Source organism: Saccopteryx leptura, chromosome 11, assembly GCF_036850995.1.
Source record: "Saccopteryx leptura isolate mSacLep1 chromosome 11, mSacLep1_pri_phased_curated, whole genome shotgun sequence".
Lineage (NCBI taxonomy): Eukaryota > Metazoa > Chordata > Mammalia > Chiroptera > Emballonuridae > Saccopteryx > Saccopteryx leptura.
The window spans coordinates 44,108,483-44,134,326 of NC_089513.1; the positions used below are offsets into that span (position 1 = coordinate 44,108,483).

The following is a 25,844-nucleotide window of genomic DNA, read 5'->3' on the forward strand; positions in this document are numbered from 1 at the left end:
TTAGTGTCTAAAAGTACTGGATATCTGGTTTCATCTCATCTGAAGGGAAGAACATTATGAATCTTTAAAATATAGTTGTGCCATTTTGTTCTCCTCTTGGTTGTAGGAGATGTGGCAACTGCTCAGGATTGTGGCACATTTCTGAATCATGAAGTCCTTGTTTCAGACTTCCTGCTTAAATTTTCAGTTCAAATATTATTCCAACTATTATTCAGTAAACATTAGATAAAGACCTGTACTTCGTAATTAAAAAAAAAATGTTCCTACATTAACTGATTTACAAAAGTATTTTTTCCTCCAAAGAGATTGCAGGATCTCAGTAAGTTTGTATTCAGTTCACTTAACAGAATAAACAACTTTACAACACCATGCAGTCGATTTTTCTTTGGTGGGGAAGAAATATGTCTGTTTCATACTGTCTCTCCTAGATTTGGTGCAGGATAGCCCCTGTGTTTTTTTGTCTTGACTTGGTGGTAGAGCATGGAGAGGGGTAATGGTGATTCTAAAGACTCACAAAGCCACAGTGCTAGTACACTGTACCATCAGATTACTGAAATCGGAATACATTTTTTGAGTTGAGTGATTCCAGCAGTTATCTGGCCTTCATACAGTGGCTTATCCAAGCTGTGAGCTACTGTGATCTGCCTGGAAACTTAGTTTGGGGTAAATTGCTTGTTGATGAAGAAAATAATCATATAAGCAGAACTCTTTGTATCTGAGTTCTTTTTGATGTTTGCATCCTTCCTCTCCCTTCCCTATTTTGGAGTCTCTCAAATAGATCTTCTGATTTATAAGTGTCAAATATATTTTTGTATTAGATTGTGCCTATAATGAGAGAAATTTGTAATGTGTATTTTATGTACTCTGGACACATTTGTAATCTGACACATCTGGAGCTGTAGTCTAATAAGAATGTGATATGTACCTTTGTCATTAATATACACTATATTTAAGGTTTTCCTTTTATTGGGTTAGGTATCTTTTTTATTTTGGCACACGATAATTTAATAGTATTTAAGTATAGAATTACTATCAGATGTCACAGAAAATTAGAATATTTATGCTGCTTATTGTATAAGTCAATTAAGTCAATTATTTCCAGAATTTGCACTTTTATATTTCTGCCAACTAAAATGGAAGAGCAGTGCATACCTTATTTTTAAAATATGCACATGAGTGTGTGTGTTTTGCTTTGCTGTGTAAACTTTCCTAGTTGATTGCTTCCTTAATCAACTTGTGGCAAATATTCAAATATGGCTCCATAGTTATATACATATATATTCACAGTCATGATGTATTGTTTGATATGTATTTCTTTTTTTTTTTTATCCTGTTGGTGCTATATTTTGTGGGAGAAAATATGTCAACCCAGCTCATCCCAAGAAGATAAAATGGTGGAGTGAGGAGACTTGGAAGATAGGCAGAAGAAACAGGGAAAAGAAGGGAAGCAAGAGAATGAAAATTTGGTCCATAAAATAAGTGCCTTTTCTGGATTAAAGTATGCAGAAGTCACCCAGTGCACAGCGTAATTCACCTCCTTGTGAAAACTAGGGAGGGGGCTGAGCTGTAGTTCCTGGTTGACTGGGGATGAAATAGAAGCGATACATTTATAACCCAGGTGAGCTCTAGTTACATGAACTCTTCCCACAGGCCAGTTAGGCTACCCAAGCATAAATGTCTCTTAATTCCAAAAGCCACCGTAAATGGGTCTAATGTAGTTCCGTTTCTTTACACCTTTGATAGACATAAACCATCAACAATCATGACAGCCTCATTCATTTCACTTTTATTTACACTACCAAAGTGATGCTGGGGACAGTGATAAAGGACCAAATACAGACTCATCGCAACAAAATCAAAAAGCAAGCATTTCCCTTGTGCTTTCAAACTAATCTTCATGACCGGAGGGAGCTTGTTCTGCCACATAACATGGCACTCGGTAATAATTATTAAACAGGTAAGTTACTATCCCCAGAAAAGGCTGTGTGCAGCGTAAGATGCAGACTTGGGACTTCAACGTTGCCTCTCTTGCAAAGTGCTCTGGAAGCCTTAACATTTTTCTGACTTTTTTGTTAGATAAATGCCCTGATGATAGATAACAGTTGACTTCTAATGGTTTTTGTTGCTTTTTAAACATTTGAGTATGGATTATAATGAAGGCTGTTTAGAGTCTGGTAATCATGATTATGATATAATTTAATGCCTGGCACAAATGTGTGAGCCTAAAAGGGTGAAAAAGCAGAGTGGACATTTTATTGATAAATGAGTCTGTGTTCCTTTAGTTTGGTGAAACTGAGCTAATGTGACACAATATGTTGACTTGGAACCTGTTACTGGCAAAGATATGGTTTGGAAGATTGTAGCTAAGGTATTGCAAGAATCCGAATTAGAAACAGGAAGTTTTAGGATTAATGCCCAATTTGTCCTTCCACAAGCCAGTTTCTCAAGAGGAAAAGTACTGTGTTTCATAAAATTATCCCTTCTCATTTTTTACAGGTACCTCTTAGTGTGTGTTGTGACATTATTCTAAAAGGTGGCTGGAGAGTGGCACTATGGGGAGAGAGGGGTAGTGTGAAGAGAAGAGGCGGTGGCAGCAAGCTAGAACTGCCCTAAAGGTGTTTCTCTTTTCTTCCAAACCAGCTATTTTAGGTTGAGCCCGTGGGGAGACTGTCGCCTTGACCTACCCCAGGCTGTTTGAAAATGCCAGTACTTTGAAGCGGACTGTCCAGGCTCGCAGAATTCTGGTCACTGTCACTTTTGGTTCACCATTGGGGGGGGGGGGGGGGGCGCCACCCCCGCCTTAGCCGCGTCGCAAGGGCGGGGCTTTGTGACGCACGCCTTGACGTACTATAGCGTATAAAAGGCCCGTTGGGCCGCGCGCTCCAGGAGCCGCCAGCAAGGAGGCAAGGAGGAAGGATAATAGAACCCACCGGGAGATAAGGTGGGGCGAGTGCCCCAGGGTCCCGGAGTCAGGCTCTCTGGTCGTGAGGTGGGGACGGTACACGGTTCCTCAAGCGCCGGGGAAGGGCCCCCCCACACCAGTGAGTGTGGTAGCAGCCGGCAGCCGGTCCTCGCCAGGCGGGGTGCGTCCGCCACCTGCCGCTTGCGAACCGGTTGGCACGGACTCGGGAGATGTGCTCTTCCATCTTTCACTGCCTGCTCCACCAGACAAACTACAGGTCAAAGCAGGCGCAGACCCAGACCCAGCGGGGCACACAGACCGAGGCGTGGGTCTTTAGGAAGGAGTGGTACCGGCTGGTGGTTTTCTGTGGCCCCGGGGCCCTCGCCTTGGCATCCTCAGCCGAAGCCACTGTTCTCCCTGCACGAGGGTTACCCCTGGGGCCGTGGGTAAATGCAAGTTCACGGTTTGGACTGGGGGTTGGAAAATTTGTTAAGTTTTGACACGTTCTTTACAGGAGAGATTGGACCAGAATTAACTATAAACTGTCACTTTAAACAATCCTCGATGTTAAGTTTTGACAAATGTTATTTAAAGGAGAGATTGGGCCAGAGTTATTAAGCTGTCACTTTAAACAATCCTCGATGTCTGTATTTGGGACCATACGTATTGCTGTAATTATGCTTGGTGTCACAGGATTTCTCAACCTGCCCTGGACACTTACTTGTATGGGATTGCAATGTTGAGTGCTCAGCATTCCGCATTCACAAGGAGTGGAGTGAGGGCGCCGCAGGCCTCCTGGGATGAGAAATATTAGGACCACCGCATAGACGATTGCCCAACAGTTGGTAGCACACACCACTAACTGCCTACAGAGAGGGTCTTTTGTTAGCTACATTATGACTGACCTATCTACTCAGATTGGGTGTAAAGGATGTCCTTTAAAAAAAATTCACATATGTGTATGTACCATACATATAATTACTGCCTTTGTCCCTTACCATTTAGCATGTGGGCATACCAAAGCTGTACTACTGGTTTTTAAAGATGGTTTAATTCAGTAAAGCGCCTGTTAGATGGTATTCTGATAGTATGTTTTCATTAAGGGATTCAATACACTTAATTCTCAAAGTGTTTGCTTTGGCCAATCCAAATTTATTTTCTCTGACCTCTGGGAAGATGGACTGTCCCTTTAAATATTTAGCATTTTGCTCTGACCAATTAGTTGCTTTTTATTAGAGATTTGATTACTGTATCTAAACTGCCACTTTAACCCTATGAAACTCATTACTCTTTGCCGTGAGGTTGTTGAGGACATGATTCATTATGTCACACACAGTTCTCCTCTATGAGGACCCATAGGGAAAACTTCTCCTGAGTCTCAGGGGCCAGAATAGCTGTGATTCTCCTAAGCAACTAATTTGTTTGTCTTAGGAAACCTGAATAATTTTAACTGTTTTCTGTTTTGTGATAGCTGCTTGGTAGTAGCTCAGGGGCTGATTTGACACCCCTGACCCATGATTTGCATTGGAATACTAACCTTACCTTTAGCTCTGTCCTGTTTTTCCTACCATAATTTTTCCTTGAGTATTTAATTTTGTTCTTTATGTGTATTTGTAAGCCACTTTAAGTAATTTTTTTAAAGAATAAAACAATGAACACACACTGACACAATTTAGGGTGGCAGCCTCTGCAAATCAGAATCACAGGTTATACAATGCAATACCTTTGGTACCACTTAAAATCCAGGGAGGCGGGCGAAGGGGGAAAGAGAGGAGAAACTAGTGCAGAGGTTAAGGGAGAACATGAGAGAAGAAAGAGGTGCCCGTGGTGGTAAGTGGTGAATACCACATGTAACATACTTATTCTGTTTTTTTTTTTTTTTTTTTTTTTTTTCTGAAGCTGGAAACGGAGAGAGACAGTCAGACTTACTCCCACATGCGCCAGACTGGGATCCACCCGCACGCCCACCGGGGGCGACGCTCTGCCCATCAGGGGGCAATGCTCTGCCCCTCCGGGGTGTCGCTCTGTTGTGACCAGAGCCACTCTAGCGCCTGGGGCAGAGGCCAAGGAGCCATCCCCAGCGCCCGGGCCATCTTTGCTCCAATGGAGCTTTGGCTGCGGGAGGGGAAGAGAGAGACAGAGAGGAAGGAGAGGGGAAGGGGTGGAGAAGCAGATGGGCGCTTCTCCTGTGTGCCCTGACCAGGAATCGAACCTGGGACTTCTGCACGACAGGCTGACGCTCTACCACTGAGCCAACCAGCCAGGGCCTATTCTGATTTTTTTAAAAACAAAATTAAAGCTAAAAAATGTGGACTTAAATATGGTCAGTGTTCCCAAGGATAGGATATATTTAGAAAAATGAGGCAGAAAAGACATTTTTCTTGGAAAAACCCTGCTTTGTAATTCTATTTCATGAATGTACAGAAAATCCAGTGCCCCTGAAGTTTGGAAGGATGTTGTTTAGACACAGATAAATGAGCTTAATAAACTTGAAATTTTCTTGCACAAAATATTTACTGAACTTTACAGAAACAGGTTTCGTTCATTTGGTTGGTATTTTTATCTTTGTTTGCCTGACAGGGCTCTTCCCATGGACTTCTGTGATTGCCCCCCTGCACATAAAAAGCTATTGGTAACGTGATTTTTTCTTTTAACATCAAGAATTAGCCCATTTTGCTAGACTAAATATCAAGAGATTAGAACTAAAGTGAATAATTTTAATAGGAGGTAGATTTGTTCTCAAAAACTCATAACATTTTAAGAAAAAACTATTAACTATAAGACTTTGTTTTTCTTCATTATAGTTGAGATTACAGACATCCTGCCAAAATGTTTTCTTCAAAGTCCATACCTGTTGTACCTTACGGCCTCAAGAGTCTACTCGAGGGAGTTAGTAGAGCTGTTATAAGAACCAAGCCGTCGAACATCAGCCAGTTTGCAGCGGTTTACTTTGAAGAACTCATTCTGTTCAGAGAAGGTTTGTTATTGTTTTAGATTATATATTTGTTGCTGTGAAAAAGCATTTTAAATTGGGAATTTTTTGCATCTGATTTCCTGTATTTATTCCTTCAGGGAATGCTTCTCTGGATATAAAAGATCTGGTTAAACAATTTCATCAGATTAAAGGTAAGTACCACAAGTAGTAATAGTTTAATAATACTAGTTATAAATTATTTCATCAACAATAGCACACAGTCAAACTTAAGATGCCCATGAATATTTTAAATAATCACATTGTATATGTTTAAATAAATTGATGCTTTATTTTTATTATTAAATCAGGGCTTTTGTTTTGTTTTGTTTTTGACAGAGACAGAGGGACAGAGGGACAGATAGGGAAAGACAGGCAGGAAAGGAGAGAGATGAGAAGCATCAATTCTTCGTTGCGACACCTTAGTTGTTCATTGATTGCTTTCTCATATGTGCCTTGACCGGGGGCCTTCAGCAGACCGAGTGACTCCTTGCTCAAGCCAGCGACCTTAGGCTCAAGCTGGTGAGCCTTGCTCAAAACAGATGAGCTGGCAACCTGGGGTTTCAAACCTGGGTCTTTTGCGTCCCAGTCTGACGCGCTATCCACTGTGCCACCGCCTGGTCAGGCAGGTTTTTCTTTCTAAATATGAGACTGACATTTTGGAAGATTCTAAATTTGAAGAAGGCAAAAATAGGAAACATCTTTTGCAAACCATTTGGTACAATGAGACTTAAAACTTTGTGTATAACCTATGACAGAAGCCCTTTCCAGTATGGTGACCTATCTTTACGGAAGTATAGTGAACTTGAAGAGAACTGGAGTTTGTAGTAATAAAGACTCAAATTATGAGCCTAAGAAAATTGTATAAACATTCGTTGGAAGATGGGGGTTTTTTTTATAAAGAAAAGTTTAACCACCGTTTTTCTCCTCCCCATGATGGTTTAACTGCAGACAAGTTGGAAGACAGGAATTCAATTAGTTGTCACCATCTTTTCTGTCTGACCCTCTCTGGAGTAAAGAGATAGTTCTTCATAAAAAGTATTCTCCTCCAGCCTCTGTGACACAGAGGTGTCTATCTGCTTAGAACAAATGTCTTATATATGTAAATATCTTATATGAACATGAGACCAAGTGGACAGAGGAGCAGTGAACAAGTCAGAGGGGAGGAGAGGCAAAAGGCAAAGGAGGCTGCGTTGGTCAGATCCTAAGGACAAGCACACCTGTCTAACAGAATGGTCACAAAAGGCTTTCGGCAGAATTTTGTGGAGAAAAAGGAGACACACGATCAGAGTGGGAAATAACAAATCATGAAACGATCATAGAGAAAGAAAAGGTGGGATCAGGGAGTTTCAGCCACTTTTATACTCTGTTGCTGATGCTCACAGATAACAGACAAAATAGGGTCAAATCAGGAGTAAGAAAATGAAAAGAAAAATCATGACAGTTTGGCCGTGCAGTGAGAGACACCCAAAACTGAAAGCAAGATTAATAGCAAGAGTTTGCATTTGTAGGGGCAGGACAGGGAATTGCTGCGGTGCAGGAACATTTTATTGTCTAGTCTGGCTTCTTCCCAGCAGGGTCTGACGGCACTCCCAGCTTGCCATGGGAAGCAGGTTTGGGATTTGCTTATCACCAGTAGGGTATATAGAAAGGTGCTAGAAAATTGACCCTCCTCCCCCTCCCTCATTACGCACCTGGTTTCCCAGGCAGTCAAGGTTATTACTAGTAGCCTTTATACTTGTATCCTCTATTCCAGGAGCTATGTTTCAGAGCTATGGGAGTGTGCAGGCTTATTATGTCTGAGAATGGTGATATAGCTCATGGTGGAAGCTAACTGGTAGCATTTGAGGCTAATTTGCTTACTGAAGAATTTACTCACCATTCAATTTAGCTAGTAGACTAAATTAATGTGGGTTCTGGTCTAGCTAGCTAGGTTAATGTCTTTGAATCTCAGGGTTCAAAATGAACACACTGGACTAATGGAGGCCAGCCCTACCTCCAGCAGAAGTAAGGGGTAGGAGAGTCTGCTGCTTTTCTCTAGTAACTATAGCTATCAAGGGAATTGACAGAGTGTACAGATAATCCTAAAAAGAAGCGCACAGTATGGCTGTAGAAACAAATTGTTCTTTAGGCAGCAGAGTAGAAACAAATATTGCTGGTTCTAGTTTACCAGGGAGATGAGAAGATAACATAAAGGTATATAACCAGAAAATACAGTTTCGAGTTACTAATACCAGTTTGGCTCATTGTCCATTGGCCTTTTATTGTCTTGCCAAATGGACACAGTAGCCATTAATCTCCATCCTAGAGACGGCATGATTCTACCTGTATCCAGGAAAGCGGCAGTCTGGGTTATAGAGGGGCTCTCTGGGGATATACAGGCACCCGTCAGGTTCCCACTTGGTATGGTTATGTCCTCTCCTGAATGGCATTCTCTGCCTCTGACTGGTTTAGTTGTCCTCCTGCTATTCCTGTGGCAACCCTGGGTAAATTTGGCTGCATGGTTGTTTGGTTCTCTGCAATAAAATTGTTAGGTATAGCCTGCCTGACTGGTGGTGGCTCAGTGGATATAGCATCAACCCAGGATACTGAAGACCCAGGTTCAAAACCCTGGGGTCACTGGCTTGAGTGCAGGAGCATCGACATGACCCCAAGGTTGCTGGCTTAAGCCCAAGGTCGGTGGCTTGAGGAAGGGGTCACTGGCTCAGCTTGAGCTCCCTGATTAAGGCACCTGTGAGAAGCAATCAATGAACAACTAGAGTGACACAACTATGAGTTGATGTTTCTCATCTCTCCTCACTCTCTCTCCCCCCACCTTAAAAAAAGGTTAGGTATACCGGGGGCAGTAATATAACTTTCTTTATGTGGCTCCGTTTTAAATGTGGATGGCGGCACCTAGAATACCCTACCCAGTCTACCAGTTCCAGGGATTGTGGCTCTCTCAGCTTTTCAATGACTTGCAATATGGGGATATTAACCATTCTTTGAGGATTAAGTGACTCTTTCTCTGTTCTTTTATTCTCTTCAACATGAGGCTAGATCAGCCTTGAGACACCACCAGTTATTAAGACTTGGTGATGTGAGCAAGGGCTAAGTACTATCCCTAGTGCATTGGTCCCCACTCGTCTCCCCGTTATGAGATAGGAGCATGAAGGATGTGTGTTTCATGAGAAGGTTCAGTAGGGATGCTGTATCCACAGTTAATTCCCAAACTGGTTAGTTCGCTGCCTACTGTACATATAGTATTTGTTTTATTTGAACACATAATTCTGGGATTTTTCTTAGAATGAGCCCCATTTATTGGCTGGCCTCACCGTAAGGCCAATAGTGTTTATCCATCTTCCCAGTGCCTTCAAAATTTTATGAGGAGGCAGGTGATTGATGAGGCAGGAGGAGAAGAAACATACACGGGAGTAACTTTTTCACTTTTCAAATGCTTCTCATCTCTTCCCCATTTTCCAGAGCCTGGGATCTTTAAGATGGTCCCCGACTCTAGCCAACCTTTGCTGTGGCATTTCACCCACACATGCCCACTCCCAGAGCAGTTCATGGTGGAGCCCTTTCCCAGGTCACCCCTGGTTTTCCTGCAACCCCATGAGTCAGGGAAAGCCCCCCCATTTCTCAGTCTTCTCAGGAGAATTTCTAATCAAAATAATGGAGGGGATTTTAGAAATGCAGGCAGTATTTTAAGGCAAAAGAGTTGTCTCTTGAGTTCCACTCCACAGTCTATTCTAGGAAAAGAAGGAAAGAAATGAAGTTTAGTGAGGACTTGTTTTGGCCATGCATTTACTTATAAAGTTGTCAGTTAAGACAACTTTATAAGGTAGGTGACATCATTGCAATTTTATTCAAGAAAAATTTAATACTTGTGAGTGATTAAATAAGTTGTAAGCTTCTCAGTATTAATTGACAGAGTTACAGTCTAAACTTCGACTTAGCTAAGGTCCAAGTTTGTGATTCAAGCTCTTTCCATGACAGAATTACATTCTAGCGGACCTCTGGGGAAAACTTAAGTGCCTGCACTGAAAGGGTGAAGGGGAGGAGTTTCAGCCTCCTTTCCCCTCGTTGTCTCCCACAGTCACTCCTCCTCTTTACTTGGAACCTGAAGCCCGTATTGGGCTAATTCTGATCTCACCACTCAGCGAAGAGGGCAGGGGGTTCCCTTCAGAGTGGCAGATGAGATCTCAGCGTCACTGTCACCTTCCCCCTCCTGAGCCCCAGTCCAGTCTCCAGAGCGGCCCTATCTTGGCTTCTACCAGAGATAGGCAATAACCACCTCTTCTGAAGAATCGAGGACTAGCCCAGCTGAGTCCCTGAGGTACCCTGTTAACTTTTCTAACTGATCCCGAACATTCTTGGGGACCAGTAGTCATGAACTGCTGCTGATCATTGGGCCCGATTTGAATTCCTTTGCAGCACCATAGCAGTTATGCATATCATTAAATATTGTCTTAAGTTGTTTATTCATGTTAAATATTCATGGTAATGTTTTTAGTTTCTTATGCCAAATTTTTATTTTTATGCATTATTTTTACAGTTTGTTATACGTGCTTGTGGCTATCCACACTTTTTAAACAAACAAGGAATCTATTTCTGGACTAAGTACTAAATTCTGTGAAGCTCTGGTGCTACTCTGCGCTTTCCAGGGCATTTTCTTCAAGTATGTCATACTGATTCCCCAAACAGGGAGGGTAGTTTGCCAAATTACCCTTATATTTCTTGAAGTCTTGTATTTGCCTAGGCAAGGTGGTTAATCCTTACCACGGCAGGAATTTCATTGAACAAGGTTTGAATGATTATCTGGTGATGATGTTGGGAAGGGCGTTTAGGTACTTCATGCTTTTCTGTTATGATAAGATTAATCATTTGGGGAATATTGTCCATACTAAAGAAGGCAAGTAAATCATTGAGCAATGGTATAGTCAAGAATTGGGGTCAGAGTAGGGACAGAAACACAGGGTCAGGATTAAGAGAGAAGGGGGTGGCTCGGGTGGGAAGCAGGTAAGGCCAACCAGGAAAGCGAAGACAAGAACCCAGGTTGCCGGTATGAGGTCAGTAACACTGACAGACAGGAGTCATGAGAAGACCATCTTGGGCCTCATAGTGTATCACTGTGCTATCCAGAAACTTGGATGGTTCACAAGATCCAAACTCTTCAGTGTTGTAGGGATACTTTCTGCCTTGATTTCAGACCATCTCCAATTATTCCTATTTATTTTGTTAATCTCTACCCACTGACGCGTTCATTTGCATTAGGGAAAAGGCATATACAGCCTGGAACAAGAAAGTACTGTTTCCAAAGTTCACAGTAAGGAAGCTAAAACTTTGGAGTGTTGCAGGAGCCTGTTTTTATTAAGAGAATATTTTCTTGGAACTTTCAGAGCTGAGTATTAAGAGCAAAAGCTACCAGAACCAAGTTTTTACTTTATATCAGCCATCGAGGACAGGGAAGAAAGGTAGGACATAAGGTCTTTTCCTGCGCAAAGGAAGGGGAATGGAAGGTGCTTCTTGGCAATGGGATTGTGTGCTGGGGCGGGGGTAGTGCGCCCAAAGTGCCAGCTGGGCCTAAAGCTGGGGACAGGGAAGGCAGAATCTCTGGTCAAATGTTGTAAATCCTGAGCAGAAAGCTGGTTCTTTCCTGGGTGTCGTCTAGAACAATGCCAGCTGTCTGGTTAGCATAACATATGGCATATGCTATATTCAGCATCTACATTATAACTGTGATCAGACATTAAATATTTGTCAAATACAAGAATTGCATTTGAGGTAATGGATTAGAAATACTGGAGTCTTTTTCAGATAGGCCTGAAATAAGATTTCTGGCTTCCTATGGCCTGCGTGTGGCTGTTAATGGGTCCAGATGTGTTTAGATGGTCCCAGAATGATGACTAGCAAGGAATCAGGTGGGGAGAAAGTGCAGTTACTCAACCTGCTAGCAGAGAGCTATAACAGGTAGTATCCAAGCTGGGAATAAACTAAAAATTAGACTCAGATGCTAAAGAGGACCAAATTAAGAAGGAGATTTCCCAGTTCTTGGTGAAATAAGCAAACAGGCCACATTTTCTGCTAAAGTAGAAACACCTGAGTAGTAAATCCAGCTGAGTCACAGACCAACACCCAGAGTCCAGGCGGTGCGAGATGGCCTGTCTCAGAGGTCAGAGAGCCAGCAGGAAAGGACACGGAGGATCGGCCAGAGCTACTCTACCATTCGGACTCCCTGTTTGGGAGCAGGATAACCATTAATAAAAGAGCAGTTCCACAAAAGACTGAATAATTACCCAAAAGACTTTTAAACTAGAAGAGACAAGTTTTAAGATCAGCTTTCCTATTGGGAGATGACCTTTTTAAAGGCAGACAGGTCAGCTAGACGAGCTCAAGGACAGCTTTCTGACACGTCTAACTCATAGTATGGAAGTCTGAGCCCTCTACCGGCCGTGGCTTGCAAAGCTTTGTATGATCTGAATTGATCCGACCTTTGCTATCATCTCTCATTTCACGTCTTTGTTGATCACGCACCACAGACTGATTTAACAGAAACCACAGAAACCTAGGACAATGGAGTGACATCTCCAACGTACTGAAAGCAAGTCACTGCCTACCTATAATGAATATATACCCAATGAATACAATTCCTTGCTAGTCAGTGAACGAGGCACTGTTGAGGATATAAACATTAAGATGAGACCTCATAAAGCTTATGTTCAGTAGTAGAGATTAGCTGTACAAATATTATGGGTAAATTGTAATTACCTAATAATGGCCCTGATAAAGACCTATGGACATTCAGAGGAGGACAAGAGCTCTGCTAGAGAAGGGGATTTTTATTTAGATGATTATTTTTTTTTGAAAGGAGACTTGAACCAATCAAGCCACTGGCTGCAGGAGGGGAAGAGGGAGAGAAGCAAATGGTCACTTCTCTTGTGTGCCCTGACCAGAAATTGAGCCCAGGACATCCATATGCCGGCCCAACCCTCTATCCATTGAGCGAACTGGCCAGGACCATAAAAGAACCTTTCTTGAGCCCAACTGAAAGGAAAGTTACAAAGCAATCAAGCAAACTAGATTTGGTGTATAGGTTGATTTTCTTAGCCATATGAAGATTAACCCCATATGACTTCAGTGATCTGGTTCTACTTAAACCAGGGGTCCCCAAACTACGGCCTGCGGGCCGCATGCGGCCCCCTGAGGCCATTTATCTGGCCCCCGCCGCACTTCCGGAAGGGGCACCTCTTTCATTGGTGGTCAGTGAGAGGAGCATAGTTCCCATTGAAATACTGGTCAGTTTGTTGATTTAAATTTACTTGTTATTTATTTTAAATATTGTATTTGTTCCCGTTTTGTTTTTTTACTTTAAAATAAGATATATGCAGTGTGCATAGGGATTTGTTCATAGTTTTTTTTATAGTCCGGCCCTCCAACGGTCTGAGGGACAGTGAACTGGCCCCCTGTGTAAAAAGTTTGGGGACCCCTGACTTAAACTATACTACTCACAAAAATTAGGGGATATTTCAAAATGAATATGAAGGAATAAAATATCCCCTAATTTTTGTGAGCAGTATAATTTAAAGAACCTGTACATTTAGAATTAAGAATATAACTAAAGATAAAAAGTATTTTCTTTAAATGTTATACAATGACCAATTAAAATTCAGTATAGAATCCTGATACTGATATTCCATGTAACCAATAAGAGATAAATTCCACGTGTGCAATTTTCTTGGAATAGGCAGAACTCATGTGAAGATTTGGGGTGCTGGGGCACATAGCTGGCAGGGAAAAATAAGGATATAAAGGTAATATTCTGGCACTAAAAGGAAATCTGAAAGGTGTCAAAGACAAGAGGATAATAAGCAGGACATGAGCAGAGATAGGTGATTAATACGAGAGAAGGCGGGAGATAAAGACGGGGGTGGATAATTCACAGTGGAGTGCTTGAAGGTGAGGGTGTGGAATGTGTACGGTACACATATTCTCTTCTCCAATCATTAGCTTCTTTGTTGTGACAGACTCTGAGGAATCGAGGATGAATAAGACCTAAAGAGTAGTCTAATTAGGGACAAAGGCACATAAACAGTTTTGTGCACAATCTCAAGGTTCAAGTCAGCGATCTTTGGAATTATTAAAACATCTTAAATCATTAGAGAAAATTTCTTTACCTTTCTTAATAAACAGATATCAGTAAGAACTCAGTAGTGATTTAAGTTATATATATGTGGTAATTAGTATTCATATATTTGCTAATATTCTCTCATGTATTTTAAACAAAGCCAAATGGTTAATATAGTGCTTTACATTTTCAAAAACATTAAATCTTGGCCCTGGCCAGTTGGCTCAGTGGTAGAGTGTCCCCAATGTATAGAAAATCCTGGGTTCGATTCCTGGTTAGAGCACACAGGAGAGGCGACCATCTGCTTCTTTCCCCTTCCCCTCTGTCTCTCTATCCCGCATCCATGGATCAATTGCCTCAAGCATGTCAGCCCTGGGTGCTGAGGATGGCTCTCTTGAGCCTCTGCCTCAGGCTCTAAAAATAGCTCAGTTGTAAGCAGCCCAGGATGAGCAGAGCATTGGTCCCAGATGGAGGTTGCTGGGTGGATCCCTGTTGGGGCACATGTGGAAGTCTATCTCCTCTACTCTCACTTAAAACAAAAAAACAAAAAAATTAAGTCTTAAGGCATAAGGCATCTGATCTCAATTTTTTAGAATTATGAAATATCTATTCAAAATGATATGACATGTATATTACATATATTATATGTAGACATACATAAAAGTGAGAAAAAACACCCTGCATTCTATCACTCAGTTTAGGAAGTAGCCAATTTAATTTTAATCAAAGCTGAATTAAAGATATGAAGTTTAATTTCAGAACTTTTCTGTTTTTAACTAGATTGATTTACTTTCTCCATTTATGTGATTTACAGTTTATAGAACACTTTCAGATTAGTGATTCAACTGATCTCCACAGAAACTCAGTGAGGTCAGGATTATTAACCATTTTACAGAGGAAGAGGCCAAAAGCTCAGAGCTGTTGACCTGGCCAGGGTCATGCAGCTACGGCCAAGACCGGGGTCTTCTCATATATGTTTTCACTATGAAAAAGTTGCAGGGAAGAAAGTCATTACCATCAATTCCCCAAAGAGTTGTTAATGATTGACAATTACATGCTGCTTTACCTTTCCAGAATGATTGTTGCTGAATAGGGGACTTAGGCAAAAACATGAGGCCTGGGGCTCTCCCAGATATACAGTGTGTCCATAAAGTCATGGTACACTTTTGACTGGTCACAGGAAAGCAACAAAAGATGATAGAAATGTGAAATCTGCACCAAATAAAAGGAAAACTCTCCCAGTTTCATACCTATTCAGTGCAGTTTGATGTGGGCTCACGCACAGATTTTTTTAGGGCTCCTTAGGTAGCTATCCCGTATAGCCTGTACGGACTCATCGCTGACTGATGGCCTACCAGACGGGGTTTCTCCACCAAACTGCCGGTTTCCTTCAACTGCTTATCCCACTGAGTAATGTTATTCCTATGTGGTGGTGCTTCGTTATAAACACACAGATATTCACGTTGCACTTTGGTCACGGATTCAAATTTAGTGAGCCACAGAACACACACGGAACTTTCCTCTGTACCGTCCACATCTCGACTGGCATGGCTGTGGGCTGCTCCGCTGTATACATGGTGTTACGTCATCTGTGCATGCACACATGCTGTCACATTATCCTACAGAAACTGGGAGAGTTTTCCTTTTATTAGGTGCAGATTTCACATTTCTATCATCTTTTGTTGCTTTCCTGTGACCGGTCAAAAGTGCACCATGACTTTACGGACACACTGTAATTATAGGTCCCACAAGCCTGTAAGGTAGATACTTTTAAAAGGGCAAGTGAGCTTTCCAGTTGCTGAAACCACATCATGTAAGCAATGCATCACAGAGGTCCCATGCAGGCATTGCAGGAATTCAATCTCTAGATCATGTGGGTTCTGGAAAACTCATGGTGAATAAACACTTGCGGAACTGAAGTTCTTCTGGGGGAAGATGGTCATTGAACTGGTGTCGGGTGAGTAGGCCAGTTTGGGTGGACGTGGGTTTGTGGTGGTGGTTATTTCCGTTTCACTGAACCGCAGGCCTCAAATCCCATCCGCAATGGGCTGCTGCTGCCCTGTGTTGAGGCCAGGGTGGGGGGCCAAGGCTTTCTGTGTCTGGGCTTCACCCTCAGCTTTCTCACCAGCCACAGAGGGTCTCTCTCTCCCCACACTCTTGTTCCTCCCCAGGGGACGCCAGCTGATGTTTCTTGTTACTCGGACCTTGGCTGACCCTGTGCACCTGGGCCTCAGGGGTGGGGCTTTCTCAGTGTTCCTGCTGGTTGTCCTTGCAGCAGCCAAGCTCTGCCTGTATCTGTCAGTCTTGAGCAAGTGTTTGCTGCCTCTGGCTCAGTGGCAGGAGACCTGTGCTTAGCATTGCTGTAGATCCGTCTCATGCGAGGCCCATGGAAAAGTGCTTGAGTTGCACTCTCCTATTCCAGACTGATGTCTCCGCCCACATCTGGCCTTGACCAGTACACTGAGATTCTGGCTGATACCTTATGAGCTGGTATGGCTGTGGCCTCTCCGTTCCAGGCCCTGCCACAGAGTAGATGGTCTCATGGCTCTTCTTTCCTTGGAGGGACTGGTCGCTCTTTGGAAATCAGATTCCTTGATTGCTGTGACTCCTCTCAGTGGGCTCCGGAAGTTATTTTGTGGTTTATCTGGCCTTTCCTCATTGTGATGGGAATGATGCTTTTGCAGCTTTCTATATCTTAAGTGTAAGGCCAGACTTATTTAAATTTCCCTTATTTTTGTAGCCAGAAAAGTTCTTTTCCTCTTCTGAATTTCCATAGACCTTTATTAAGACCATTACTAGGTGTAGTCTCCATTACTGACTAAGCTTTCTGAGGTCTCGTCTCCATGTTTACATTCTCAACAGTGCCTAGTGTAGTGTCTTACACACAGCTCAAACACTCCAAGTGGATTAGCGGGTAAAGGCCTTAGCTAGAAATGGGTGGGGAAGTCCTGAGGAGGAGAATGGCTAGGAAAATGAGGTCACTGCACCAAGCAGAGGGGAGGTAAGAGCAGACGTAGCTTTTCTCCTTCTGCACGTGAGCATCTGGTGCGGTGTCATGTTCAGAGTCAGACTTGAGTTTACAAGTCAGCAGCTGCTAGGGAAGGAGACACTATCAGACACTGTTCTTTATTTTTTTACTCTCTGACAGAGTCAGAGAGAGGGATAGATAGGGACAGACGGACAGGAACAGAGAGAGATGAGAAGCATCAATCACCAGTTTTTTGTTGCTACACCTTAGTTGTTCACTGATTGCTTTCTCATATGTGCCTTGACCGCGGGCCTTCAGCAGACCGAGTAACCCCTTGCTCGAGCCAGCGACCTTGGGTCCAAGCTGGTGAGCTTTCCTCAAGCCAGATGAGCCTGCGCTCAAGCTGGCAACCTCGGGGTCTTGAACCTGGGTCCTCCACATCCCAGTCCGACGCTCTATCCACTGCACCACCGCCCAGTCAGGCCAGATACTGTTCTTTAGGAAGCAGCAGAACCTGTAAAAACGTCTCCAAAGTTTTGACTTGAAGCAAACACATTCTTGTAAAGCAAATTCTACTTCTTCAGATTTTCTCATATGAGGGAAATCCTTTCCCAGAGAAAATCCTCAGTAAAGTAAGCAGGTATTAAACTGTTCGATGAGTTACAACGAAGGTGGTTACCCAGGTGTGTAGGTGACAAGCAGAAAAGGATTTTACAGTATCTTCCAGCTCGAGGAGTTTCTATGTCATCAGCTATCTTGACCTTCTGAGGAATTTTCCTCATGCCTGAGGACTCAGAGTCCACACTTCCGGATCCAGAAATCACTTTGCTGCTGCTTTCTCTCTGGGTCAGTAGGACTCTGGCTGCTTTATTCCACCCCTCCAGCAGGTGCTCCCATTTTTAGGTTGGAATTATGTGATGTTTCCTAATACAAAAATGTCATCTAGTCCTAGTTTTTCAAGTTAAATTAAGTTAAACTTTATATGCCAATGTTCTCACATTGAGGATTGCCTTTATTTTTTTAATTAATTAATTAATTAATTTTTTGTATTTTTCTGAAGCTGGAAACGGGGAGAGACAGTCAGACAGACTCCCGCATGCGCCCGACCAGGATCCACCCGGCACGCCCACCAGGGGCGACGCTCTGCCCACCAGGGGGCGATGCTCTGCCCCTCCGGGGCGTCGCTCTGCCGAGACCAGAGCCACTCTAGTGCCTGGGGTAGAAGCCAAAGAGCCATCCCCAGCGCCCGGGCCATTTTTGCTCCAATGGAGCCTTGGCTGCGGAAGGGGAAGAGAGAGACAGAGAGGAAGGAGGGGGGATGGGGGGGTGGAGAAGCAAATGGGCGCTTCTCCTATGTGCCCTGGCTGGGAATCGAACCCGGGTCCCCCGCACGCCAGGCCGACGCTCTACCGCTGAGCCAACCGGCCAGGGCCGAGGATTGCCTTTATTAACATGATGGCATTTGGCCTGGCAAAGTCTCCTCCCCTCCTCAGCTGTGAGGAAGTTTGGACCTGCAGACCTGTCCATGGAGGTGTCAGTGTCCTTAATTCTAGGCAGAGTCAGGTCTTTCCTTTGATGCTGACCAGCCGAGTGTGGCATCTGGTTAGTTCTGTCACTGTGCTGCTTGGAGTCACCAAGTTCCAAGGAGATGAACTGAGGGAGGTATCTTTATAGTGGAGAGGGGTAAGTTTCATTACTTTCCACATTAAATCACAGATTTTAGAAACTAAAGTAAAACTCTTTGTACTTGTATATACAGTATTGATATCTGAATGTTCAACCTATTGCTTTAACCCTTTGAGTAGTGTTTTCATGCTCGCTGACCCTCGGGAGTATATTTGCAAAAAATGAAATTAGTTCCAGTTCCAGTTTTATTAACTTAAAATCATGTTTGTTTGATAACTAATTTATGGACACAAGAACATACATTTGCCTGTTTTTAATGTTGCCTTACACATTTTTAAAATAAATTGATCGTACTCTAGATGGTCAGGAGGTGCAAGGACGTACATGAATGTTTGTACTACTCAAAGGGTTAAAATCCTTTATTTGGGGAATATATATTTATTAATTATATGGTTATAATTTTAGTTGAGAAGTGGTCACCAGGAACGGCACAAGAAAAGGTCCCAGAATGTCCAAAAGAAGTAAAAAGAACAGCCCCAGTTTCCCAGGAACCGACACGGATGGAGAAATCGACATACACAGAGGAGGACAATGTAGCCGGACCGCTGCTTAGCAACAAGACCACTCAGTTCCCCTCAGTTCAGGCTGACCTGTTCCTGCAGTCCGAGCAGACAACGAAAGCAGTCTGTGGTCCTGCGAAACCACCCACCCCTAAGACTGCTAGCCCACCCTCATCGCCATCGCCAGCAGCCGTCTCACCAGAGCTTGCCTATGTCCCAGCTGACCCCGCTCAGTTTGCTACTCAGATGTTAGGTAAAGTTTCCTCTATTCATTCTGACCCATCTGATGTGTTAATGGTGGATGTGGCAACAAGTATCCCTGTTATAGCGAACGAGGTGCTTGCAGAAGCTGCTGAAGATAACGTGATTGCTGCTTCTGTTGAGTATTCTGGAGAGTGGGAAGCAATGCAGGTTGTCAGCCATGCATCTGTTCATGTAGATTTGGGTTCTAAACCTAAAGACGATAAGGCTGAACCATCATCGGCTTCCTCACTCCCCTTGCAGGCTGAACAAGAACCTCCTAAATATGATCAAGCTCCTAAGGTCCTTTTGCAGGCTGATACTGGGGTTACGTCAGCGGTTCGTATATCATCTATCTTTAACGATGAGCCTGTGATTGAAGGAGTTACTTATGTTGAGCAACCACCAGAACAAGCAGTTTTCCCTTTTACTGCCCAGGTTACTAGTATTAAAGAGACAGAGCCATCACCACCACTTAATCCCATACTTGCAAGCAAGACAGCCTCAGGCATGTCTGCAAAAACTGATACCTCAGTACATGTGGAGGCAGAAGCAACCATTCTGATCTCCGAGACCTCCTTGAAAGGTCTGCTTGCACAGACCCTGTATGCAGAGGGCCCTACCACAGCAGTAGGCCCTGAAAACTCCCTGCATCTTGAAGTCGAGGTCGTTGCGCTAGCCCCCGAGCAGGAGGAAAATGCTGCGTCCCCGGAGATGGAAGTCAAACCCATGTCCTCTGGGAAAGCTGCAGAAGCTGTGTGCTCAGGTGCATCGGTAAGATCATCCAGTGGCCCCCCCACTCCTGTTGCAGAAGGTCTTTCTGAATCCGAAATTGAACCCGAATGGGAAGCAGCGACTGAACAAGGTTTGATGGAACCAGGTAAGAAAATTAGGTACTTAGAAAATTAAAAATGGCTTCAGATGACATCCGTATTTCAGGTAACTGTCTAGGTAGGCTCCCTGCAGATTGGTCAGAAGTCCTGATTTTTAATAGCTTTTAAAATGCCAAACCTATTTAAAGGCTTTGTTGTATTTGAGGTTTTACTCTTATGAGTGATTTTAAATTGACATCAGAACTTGGCCTCAAAGTGTGGTCATCTAGCACTCTCGTGTTACTCTTCTGAACATACTATGTAGTGAAACACTTTAGAGCCTGTTGTCAGGAACAGATATAGTCGTATGATTTGAATACTCCTATTGCACTTCTGTAATACTGGAGGTGTTAGTTTGAAATTTCTCACTCATGACTGTAAAATCAAACTACAACAGTGCCTTTACATAGACTGGCATTTAAAAAGTACAAGAAATGGTGGTGGTTGTCTCTGCTTCGCACCGAGTCAGGAGAGCTCTGCAACCAGGTCTGGGGGGCTGGGCCGTGCACTGGGGGGAGCAGCTGAGAGCTGGTGGGGGGAGACAGGGCAGGCTGCAGCCATCACACAGGGGGCCAGGAGGTAGAGCAGCAGCAGAATGGACAGGCAGGCACTGTGCAGTGCTGGGCCCGGCTAAGGTGACTGGCTTCCTTCTATGAGTTTCCTCACAAGTGCCCACACCAAGCTGCTGTCCTGACTGCTGCGTGCGAACTATTGCCCTTGCTCCCCTGTGGCAGAGACATGCTCTGCCCTCCATCTTGACCTGATGATGGCATTTGGTCTGCCCACCTTTCTGCCCCATCCAGACAAGTGCAGGGGCCTTTCTCCCTGCAGGACAGATGGAACATGTATGAGCCAGCCTCCCCCATTCCTTTTGCAGAATCTCTCAATGTTGACTCTTATCAGAGCCCTAGTGATAAATGGTTGTTGCCAAGCAGGTGTTTAGAGATCAAATTCTGTCTGGCAGTGTGACCGAGATTCTGCACAGCTGAAAAGGCAGAGGTGGTGCTGGAAGCACAGTGTGTGGGACAGGCATACCAAGTTACTGTCCTCAGGTGCTTACAGGTTATCAAGGAAGTGCTGAGAGGTTCTTTAACAAAACTGAGGACTTGACCTGACCTGTGGTGGCGCAGTGGATAAAGCGTCGACCTGGAAATACTGAGGTCGCCGGTTCGAAACCCTGGGCTTGCCTGGTCCAGGCACATATGGGAGTTGATGCTTCCAGCTCCTCCCCCCCTTCTCTCTCTCTGTCTCTCTCTCTCTCTCTGTCTATCCCTCTCCTCTCTAAAATGAGTAAAAAAAAATTTTTTAAAAAAAACCTGAGGACTTGCCTTATGTATATGTTTGAATTAGCTTTAAGAAATACCAATTAAAAGTATCTGAAGCTATTAAAAACACACCAGCTTAATCATGTACATAGTGCTGTACCTTCTTTTCCGGGGAAGAAGCTGCACCAGGAACAGGCAGCTGTGTGAGTAGGTGAACCCGGTACATCTGGGCCCATGCAGCACTTCTGAGCACAGTAGCCAGTCCTCTTCCGTCCCATCTTCTAGGACTTGGGGCTCCGAGACAGAGCTGTCTTCATTAGGCAGCTCAAACTTGATGTTATAGATTCCTTGGTGGAAGTACAGGGGTGGCACACCTACACCTCTTTTCTACTCTTAAAGAACCCCTGTGGGGCCCACCAGCCTTTTATTGTCACCTAGGATCTGTGGTTTCAAGCCGTGCTTCAAAGGGGCGCTCTCTGGGATTCTGAGTCCTCGACTGTGTGGTGACTGATTAACGGGCAATAATGGTGCCTGGAAGAGCTAAAGCTATTTGATTATGTGATCAAAAGATGACACTAGTGCAGACTTTTCATAAAGAAAAAGACCACTGGCCCTGGCTGGATGGCTCAGTGGTAGAGCGTCGGCCTGGCGTGCAGAGGTCCCGGGTTCGATTCCTGGCCAGGGCACACAGGAGAAGCGCCCATCTGCTTCTCCACCCCTCCCCCTCTCTTTCCTCTCTGTCTCTCTCTTCCCCTCCCGCAGTGAGGCTCCATTGGAGCAGGGATGGCCCGGGCGCTGGGGATGGCTCCTTGGCCTCTGCCCCAGGCGCTAGAGTGGCTCTGGTTGCGACAGAGCGACGCCCCCTGGTGGGCATGCCGGGTGGATCCCGGTCGGGCGCATGCGGGAGTCTGTCTGACTGTCTATCCCCCTTTCCAGCTTCGGAAAAATACAAAAAAAGAAAAAAAAAGAAAAAGACCACTATGCATATGCATTAACCTTTTTTTTTTCCTCAATGGCTTAAGCTGTTCAATTGATTTTTTTGGTTTTCCATTTTCCCTTGAGGACCTTGAGGTAGCCATGTTTAAAGTCCAAGTACCTGGAAACAGCAACTTAGAATGCGACTGCTTGTGTGGCTACAGTTCGTGTCCCACCATGCGCTACTGTTGCATTTTCCAGCTGTCTAGAATCTCCCCTCACATTACCAAACACAATTTATTTAGCCTCTCTATAGCATGCTTTATGGCACGTATTACTACCGCTGTTATTTATATGTAAAAATAGAGATATTTCTGTGCATAGCGCCTGATACAGAGACCAAACCTTTAACACCTGCGAATCTTTTTTTTTTTTTTTTTTTAGCAATAGCAACAAGCGAAGCAGGACAACCACCACCATATTCTAACATGTGGACCCTTTACTGTCTAACTGATATGAGTCAACAAAGTCGCCCATCACCACCACCTGCACCTGGGCCTTTCCCCCAAGCAACCCTCTATGTATCTAATCCTAAGGATCTTCCGAATCCACCGAAAGTTACCTCTCCAACTTATGTGATGATGGACGACAGCATGAAGACCAGTGCCCCACCTTTTATCTTAGTAGGCTCAAACGTGCAGGAAGCCCAGGATTGGAAACCTCTTCCTGGACATGCTGTTGTTTCCCAGTCAGATACTTTGAAGAGATACGCTGCAGTCCAAGTGCCCATTGCTGTTCCTGCAGATCAGATATTCCAGAAAAATCCCCCCAACTCCCAGAGTGCTAGTCCTGCAAGTGGACCGGAGGGGCCCAGGCCAAAAAGCCCAGTTTTTCTTTCTGTTGCCTTCCCAGTAGAAGATATAGCTAAGAAAGGTTCAGGATCTGGTGACAAATGTACTCCCTTTGGAAGTTACGGTATTGCTGGAGAAATAACTGTGACGACTGCCAGTCGCAGAACAGAAACTTAGAACTGGCAGGTAAATTTTACCATAGGTGGGCCTTGACATACTTGAATTTGCAGCATTTTGATTTGTTGATGTGGAGACTGAGCTATTTTACAAAATTAAATTGAATTGCAATAATATGCTGTGAGTTAGAGAGTACTCTAACTGATCAGACTGTCTCCAGCTCCTTACCACCGGGCACTAATAAGTAGATGCATAGCAGTGTACTGAACCGTGACTCAACCAAGAACTCGGTGCCTGACACATGACCCTGTTTCTGTGTGTGCCCTCCCTGTTTTAAAAGGACAGTCTTTTTTTTCCCAGTGAGAGGAGGGGAGGCAGAGACAGACTTCCATATGTGCCTGGACCGGGATCCACCCAACAAGCCCACTAGGGGGTGATGCTTTGCCTATTTGGGGTGTTCCACAACCTAGCTCTTCTTAGTGCCTGAGGTGGAGGCTATGGAACCATCCTCAGTGCTGGGGCCAACTTGCTCCAATCAAGCCATGGCTGCAGGAGGGGAAGAGAGAAGCGAGAGAGGAAGGGAAGAGAAGCAGATGGGTACTTCTCCTGTGTGCCCTGACCAGGAATCAAACCCAGGACATCTACATGCTGAGCCAATGCTCTACCACTGAGCAAACCAGCCAGGGCCTAAAAGGACAGTCTTTTAGGGAATGTACAATGTGGCAGGGAGAAGCAGGGACAAGCTGTAAGAGCTGGGAACTGGAGTGTACAGTACGAGATAGGAGATTGTATGTGGAATACCCAATGTAGTAAGAGTTTGCTCCCTTGTAAGAATGAATATTTCCAGTAGAATGGAAAGAATGGAAACACATTAAAGAGACAAGGTGGAATTAAATGTAGATAGGACAATTTTATATCACTGTCATTGAAAAAATTTTCATGCAACCCAGTGCTCGTGCCAGTGTGAGCCCCTTTTCCCCACATGTATAGTTAAGTGAGCAAAACATGGAACCTACACCTTAGTGGAGGAGGAGGACAGCAAGGTCAATTAGCGTGTTAAGTATTATGAAGCAAGGTAGTGCTCCAGGCTCTTCTTTATTGGGCTCGGCAGAAACTGACGCTTGAGTGTGAGAGGAGCCAGCCTTGCAGAGAGCCCCCAGACAGACTCCAGGGCAGGAGAGCCTGGGAGTCGGAGGAACTGCAGGCAGGCCCCGGTGCGGTGGGGACGCGGTACCAGAGCAGGCTGCGGATGTGAAGGGGGACCATACAGGGACCCGGCACACCAAGGAGAGAGACTTGGGTTGAATGAGAAACCAGAAGAAAGAAAGATCCTGCTGGCTGCTCTGTGGAAAGGATTACAAATCAGGAGGAAGTCTAAAAGCAGGGAGACAAACAAGAGTATAGAAGTACAGGTGTTAGACTTACACCAATGAGTTCAGTTACTTAGCACTGTGGGAATTTCAAACTGCACACCTACTGCAAAAGCTAGATTTCATTCACAGGCTCAACTGCTACAGTTACTAAAGGTGGTAACTTATCAAAATATCCTAAGGCTATCTGCATTTCTTATTTTTTCTTTTTTAGCACATGCAAGAGAGAGATGAGAAGCGTCAAGTCAGTTGCAGCCCTTTAGTTGTTCATCGATTGCTTTCATGCGAGCCTTGACGGCGGGGGGTAGGTGGGTAGGGGCTCCAGCCGAGCCAGCGGCCACAGGGTCATGTCTATGATCCCACACTAAAGCCAGTGACCTTGGGGTTTCAAACCTGGGTCCTCAGGGTCCCAGGTTGATGCTGTATCCATGGCGCCACCACCTGGTCAGGCTGTGCATTTCTTATTTATCCCTCTTTTAGACTTTCAGTGGAATTTATCAAAAATGGCTATTTTCAGCATGAGATGCTAAGGATATTTTAGTGCAAATAGAGGTAATTGATTAAGAGCTTAGTGACAGAAAGCAGAAGGGTATACCTTACATTTCTGATCTTTACATATTACACATGCTCAGTTTCATGATTAAATTTTAATAATTCTCTACTTACATTATTCCTAACAGATGCCGAAAATGAGGCTGTTTGAGTCAAGGTTCAGGGTGGAGTCTGCCAGCAAGTGTAATGTATCGATAAACTTCATGCAAGCATAAAACCTTGTATTCTTGCTGTGTAATTTAGGAGGTACACAAACGGCCTTAAATTTCTTCAAACTTGTAACAACAGCATTTCCCAACTCGTGTACACGTTGTGCAAAACAAAGTGAAACAACCATCTCCACTCCAGGTTTTTTAAGCAGGTATTTCCACTTGATAATTCTGTATTTGGCATTCACGCCCAGTGAAGAGCGGCACCTCACTAGAATGCTGTACCCCCCAGAGAATACTGCACGCCAACTGCCTGCTTACCAGGGCGCGCGCCTGGCAGCTGTCTCTCCAGCCCTGGGGACTGCAGCGCCACAAGGAC

The 25,844-nt window shown here is 44.2% G+C and overlaps 1 protein-coding gene and 1 non-coding gene across 7 annotated transcripts; one reads left to right on the forward strand and one right to left on the reverse strand.

The window, feature by feature from the left end:
- The first annotated feature begins 2,891 nt into the window (after positions 1 to 2,891).
- On the forward strand, positions 2,892 to 25,764 carry CABYR (calcium binding tyrosine phosphorylation regulated). 6 transcript variants are annotated; one of them, XM_066353273.1, is made up of 7 exons: positions 2,892 to 2,941; positions 5,483 to 5,534; positions 5,707 to 5,879; positions 5,975 to 6,028; positions 19,040 to 20,254; positions 22,871 to 23,463; positions 25,445 to 25,764. In XM_066353273.1, the coding sequence occupies exons 3-6, from the start codon at positions 5,732 to 5,734 to the stop codon at positions 23,452 to 23,454; spliced, it is 2,001 nt and encodes a 666-aa protein (XP_066209370.1). In that variant the 5' UTR covers positions 2,892 to 2,941; positions 5,483 to 5,534; positions 5,707 to 5,731; the 3' UTR covers positions 23,455 to 23,463; positions 25,445 to 25,764. The 6 variants fall into 6 exon arrangements, with proteins under 6 accessions (XP_066209370.1, XP_066209374.1, XP_066209369.1 ...); XM_066353277.1 differs by lacking the exon at positions 22,871 to 23,463; XM_066353272.1 differs by lacking the exon at positions 25,445 to 25,764 and having other exon boundaries at positions 22,871 to 24,403.
- Positions 5,094 to 5,169, reverse strand: TRNAD-GUC (transfer RNA aspartic acid (anticodon GUC)). Its single transcript has one exon. It is a non-coding gene; the product is annotated as a tRNA-Asp (tRNA).
- Positions 25,765 to 25,844: the final 80 nt, after the last annotated feature.

Coding starts and splice junctions, on each gene's coding strand:
- CABYR (XM_066353273.1), top strand. CDS start 5,732: ATGTTTTCTTCAAAGTCCATACCTGTTGTACCTTACGGCCTCAAGAGT. Junction 6,029..19,039: donor ACAATTTCATCAGATTAAAG/GTAAGTACCACA, acceptor TTATAATTTTAG/TTGAGAAGTGGTCACCAGGA. Junction 20,255..22,870: donor ACAAGGTTTGATGGAACCAG/GTAAGAAAATTA, acceptor TTTTTTTTTTAG/CAATAGCAACAAGCGAAGCA.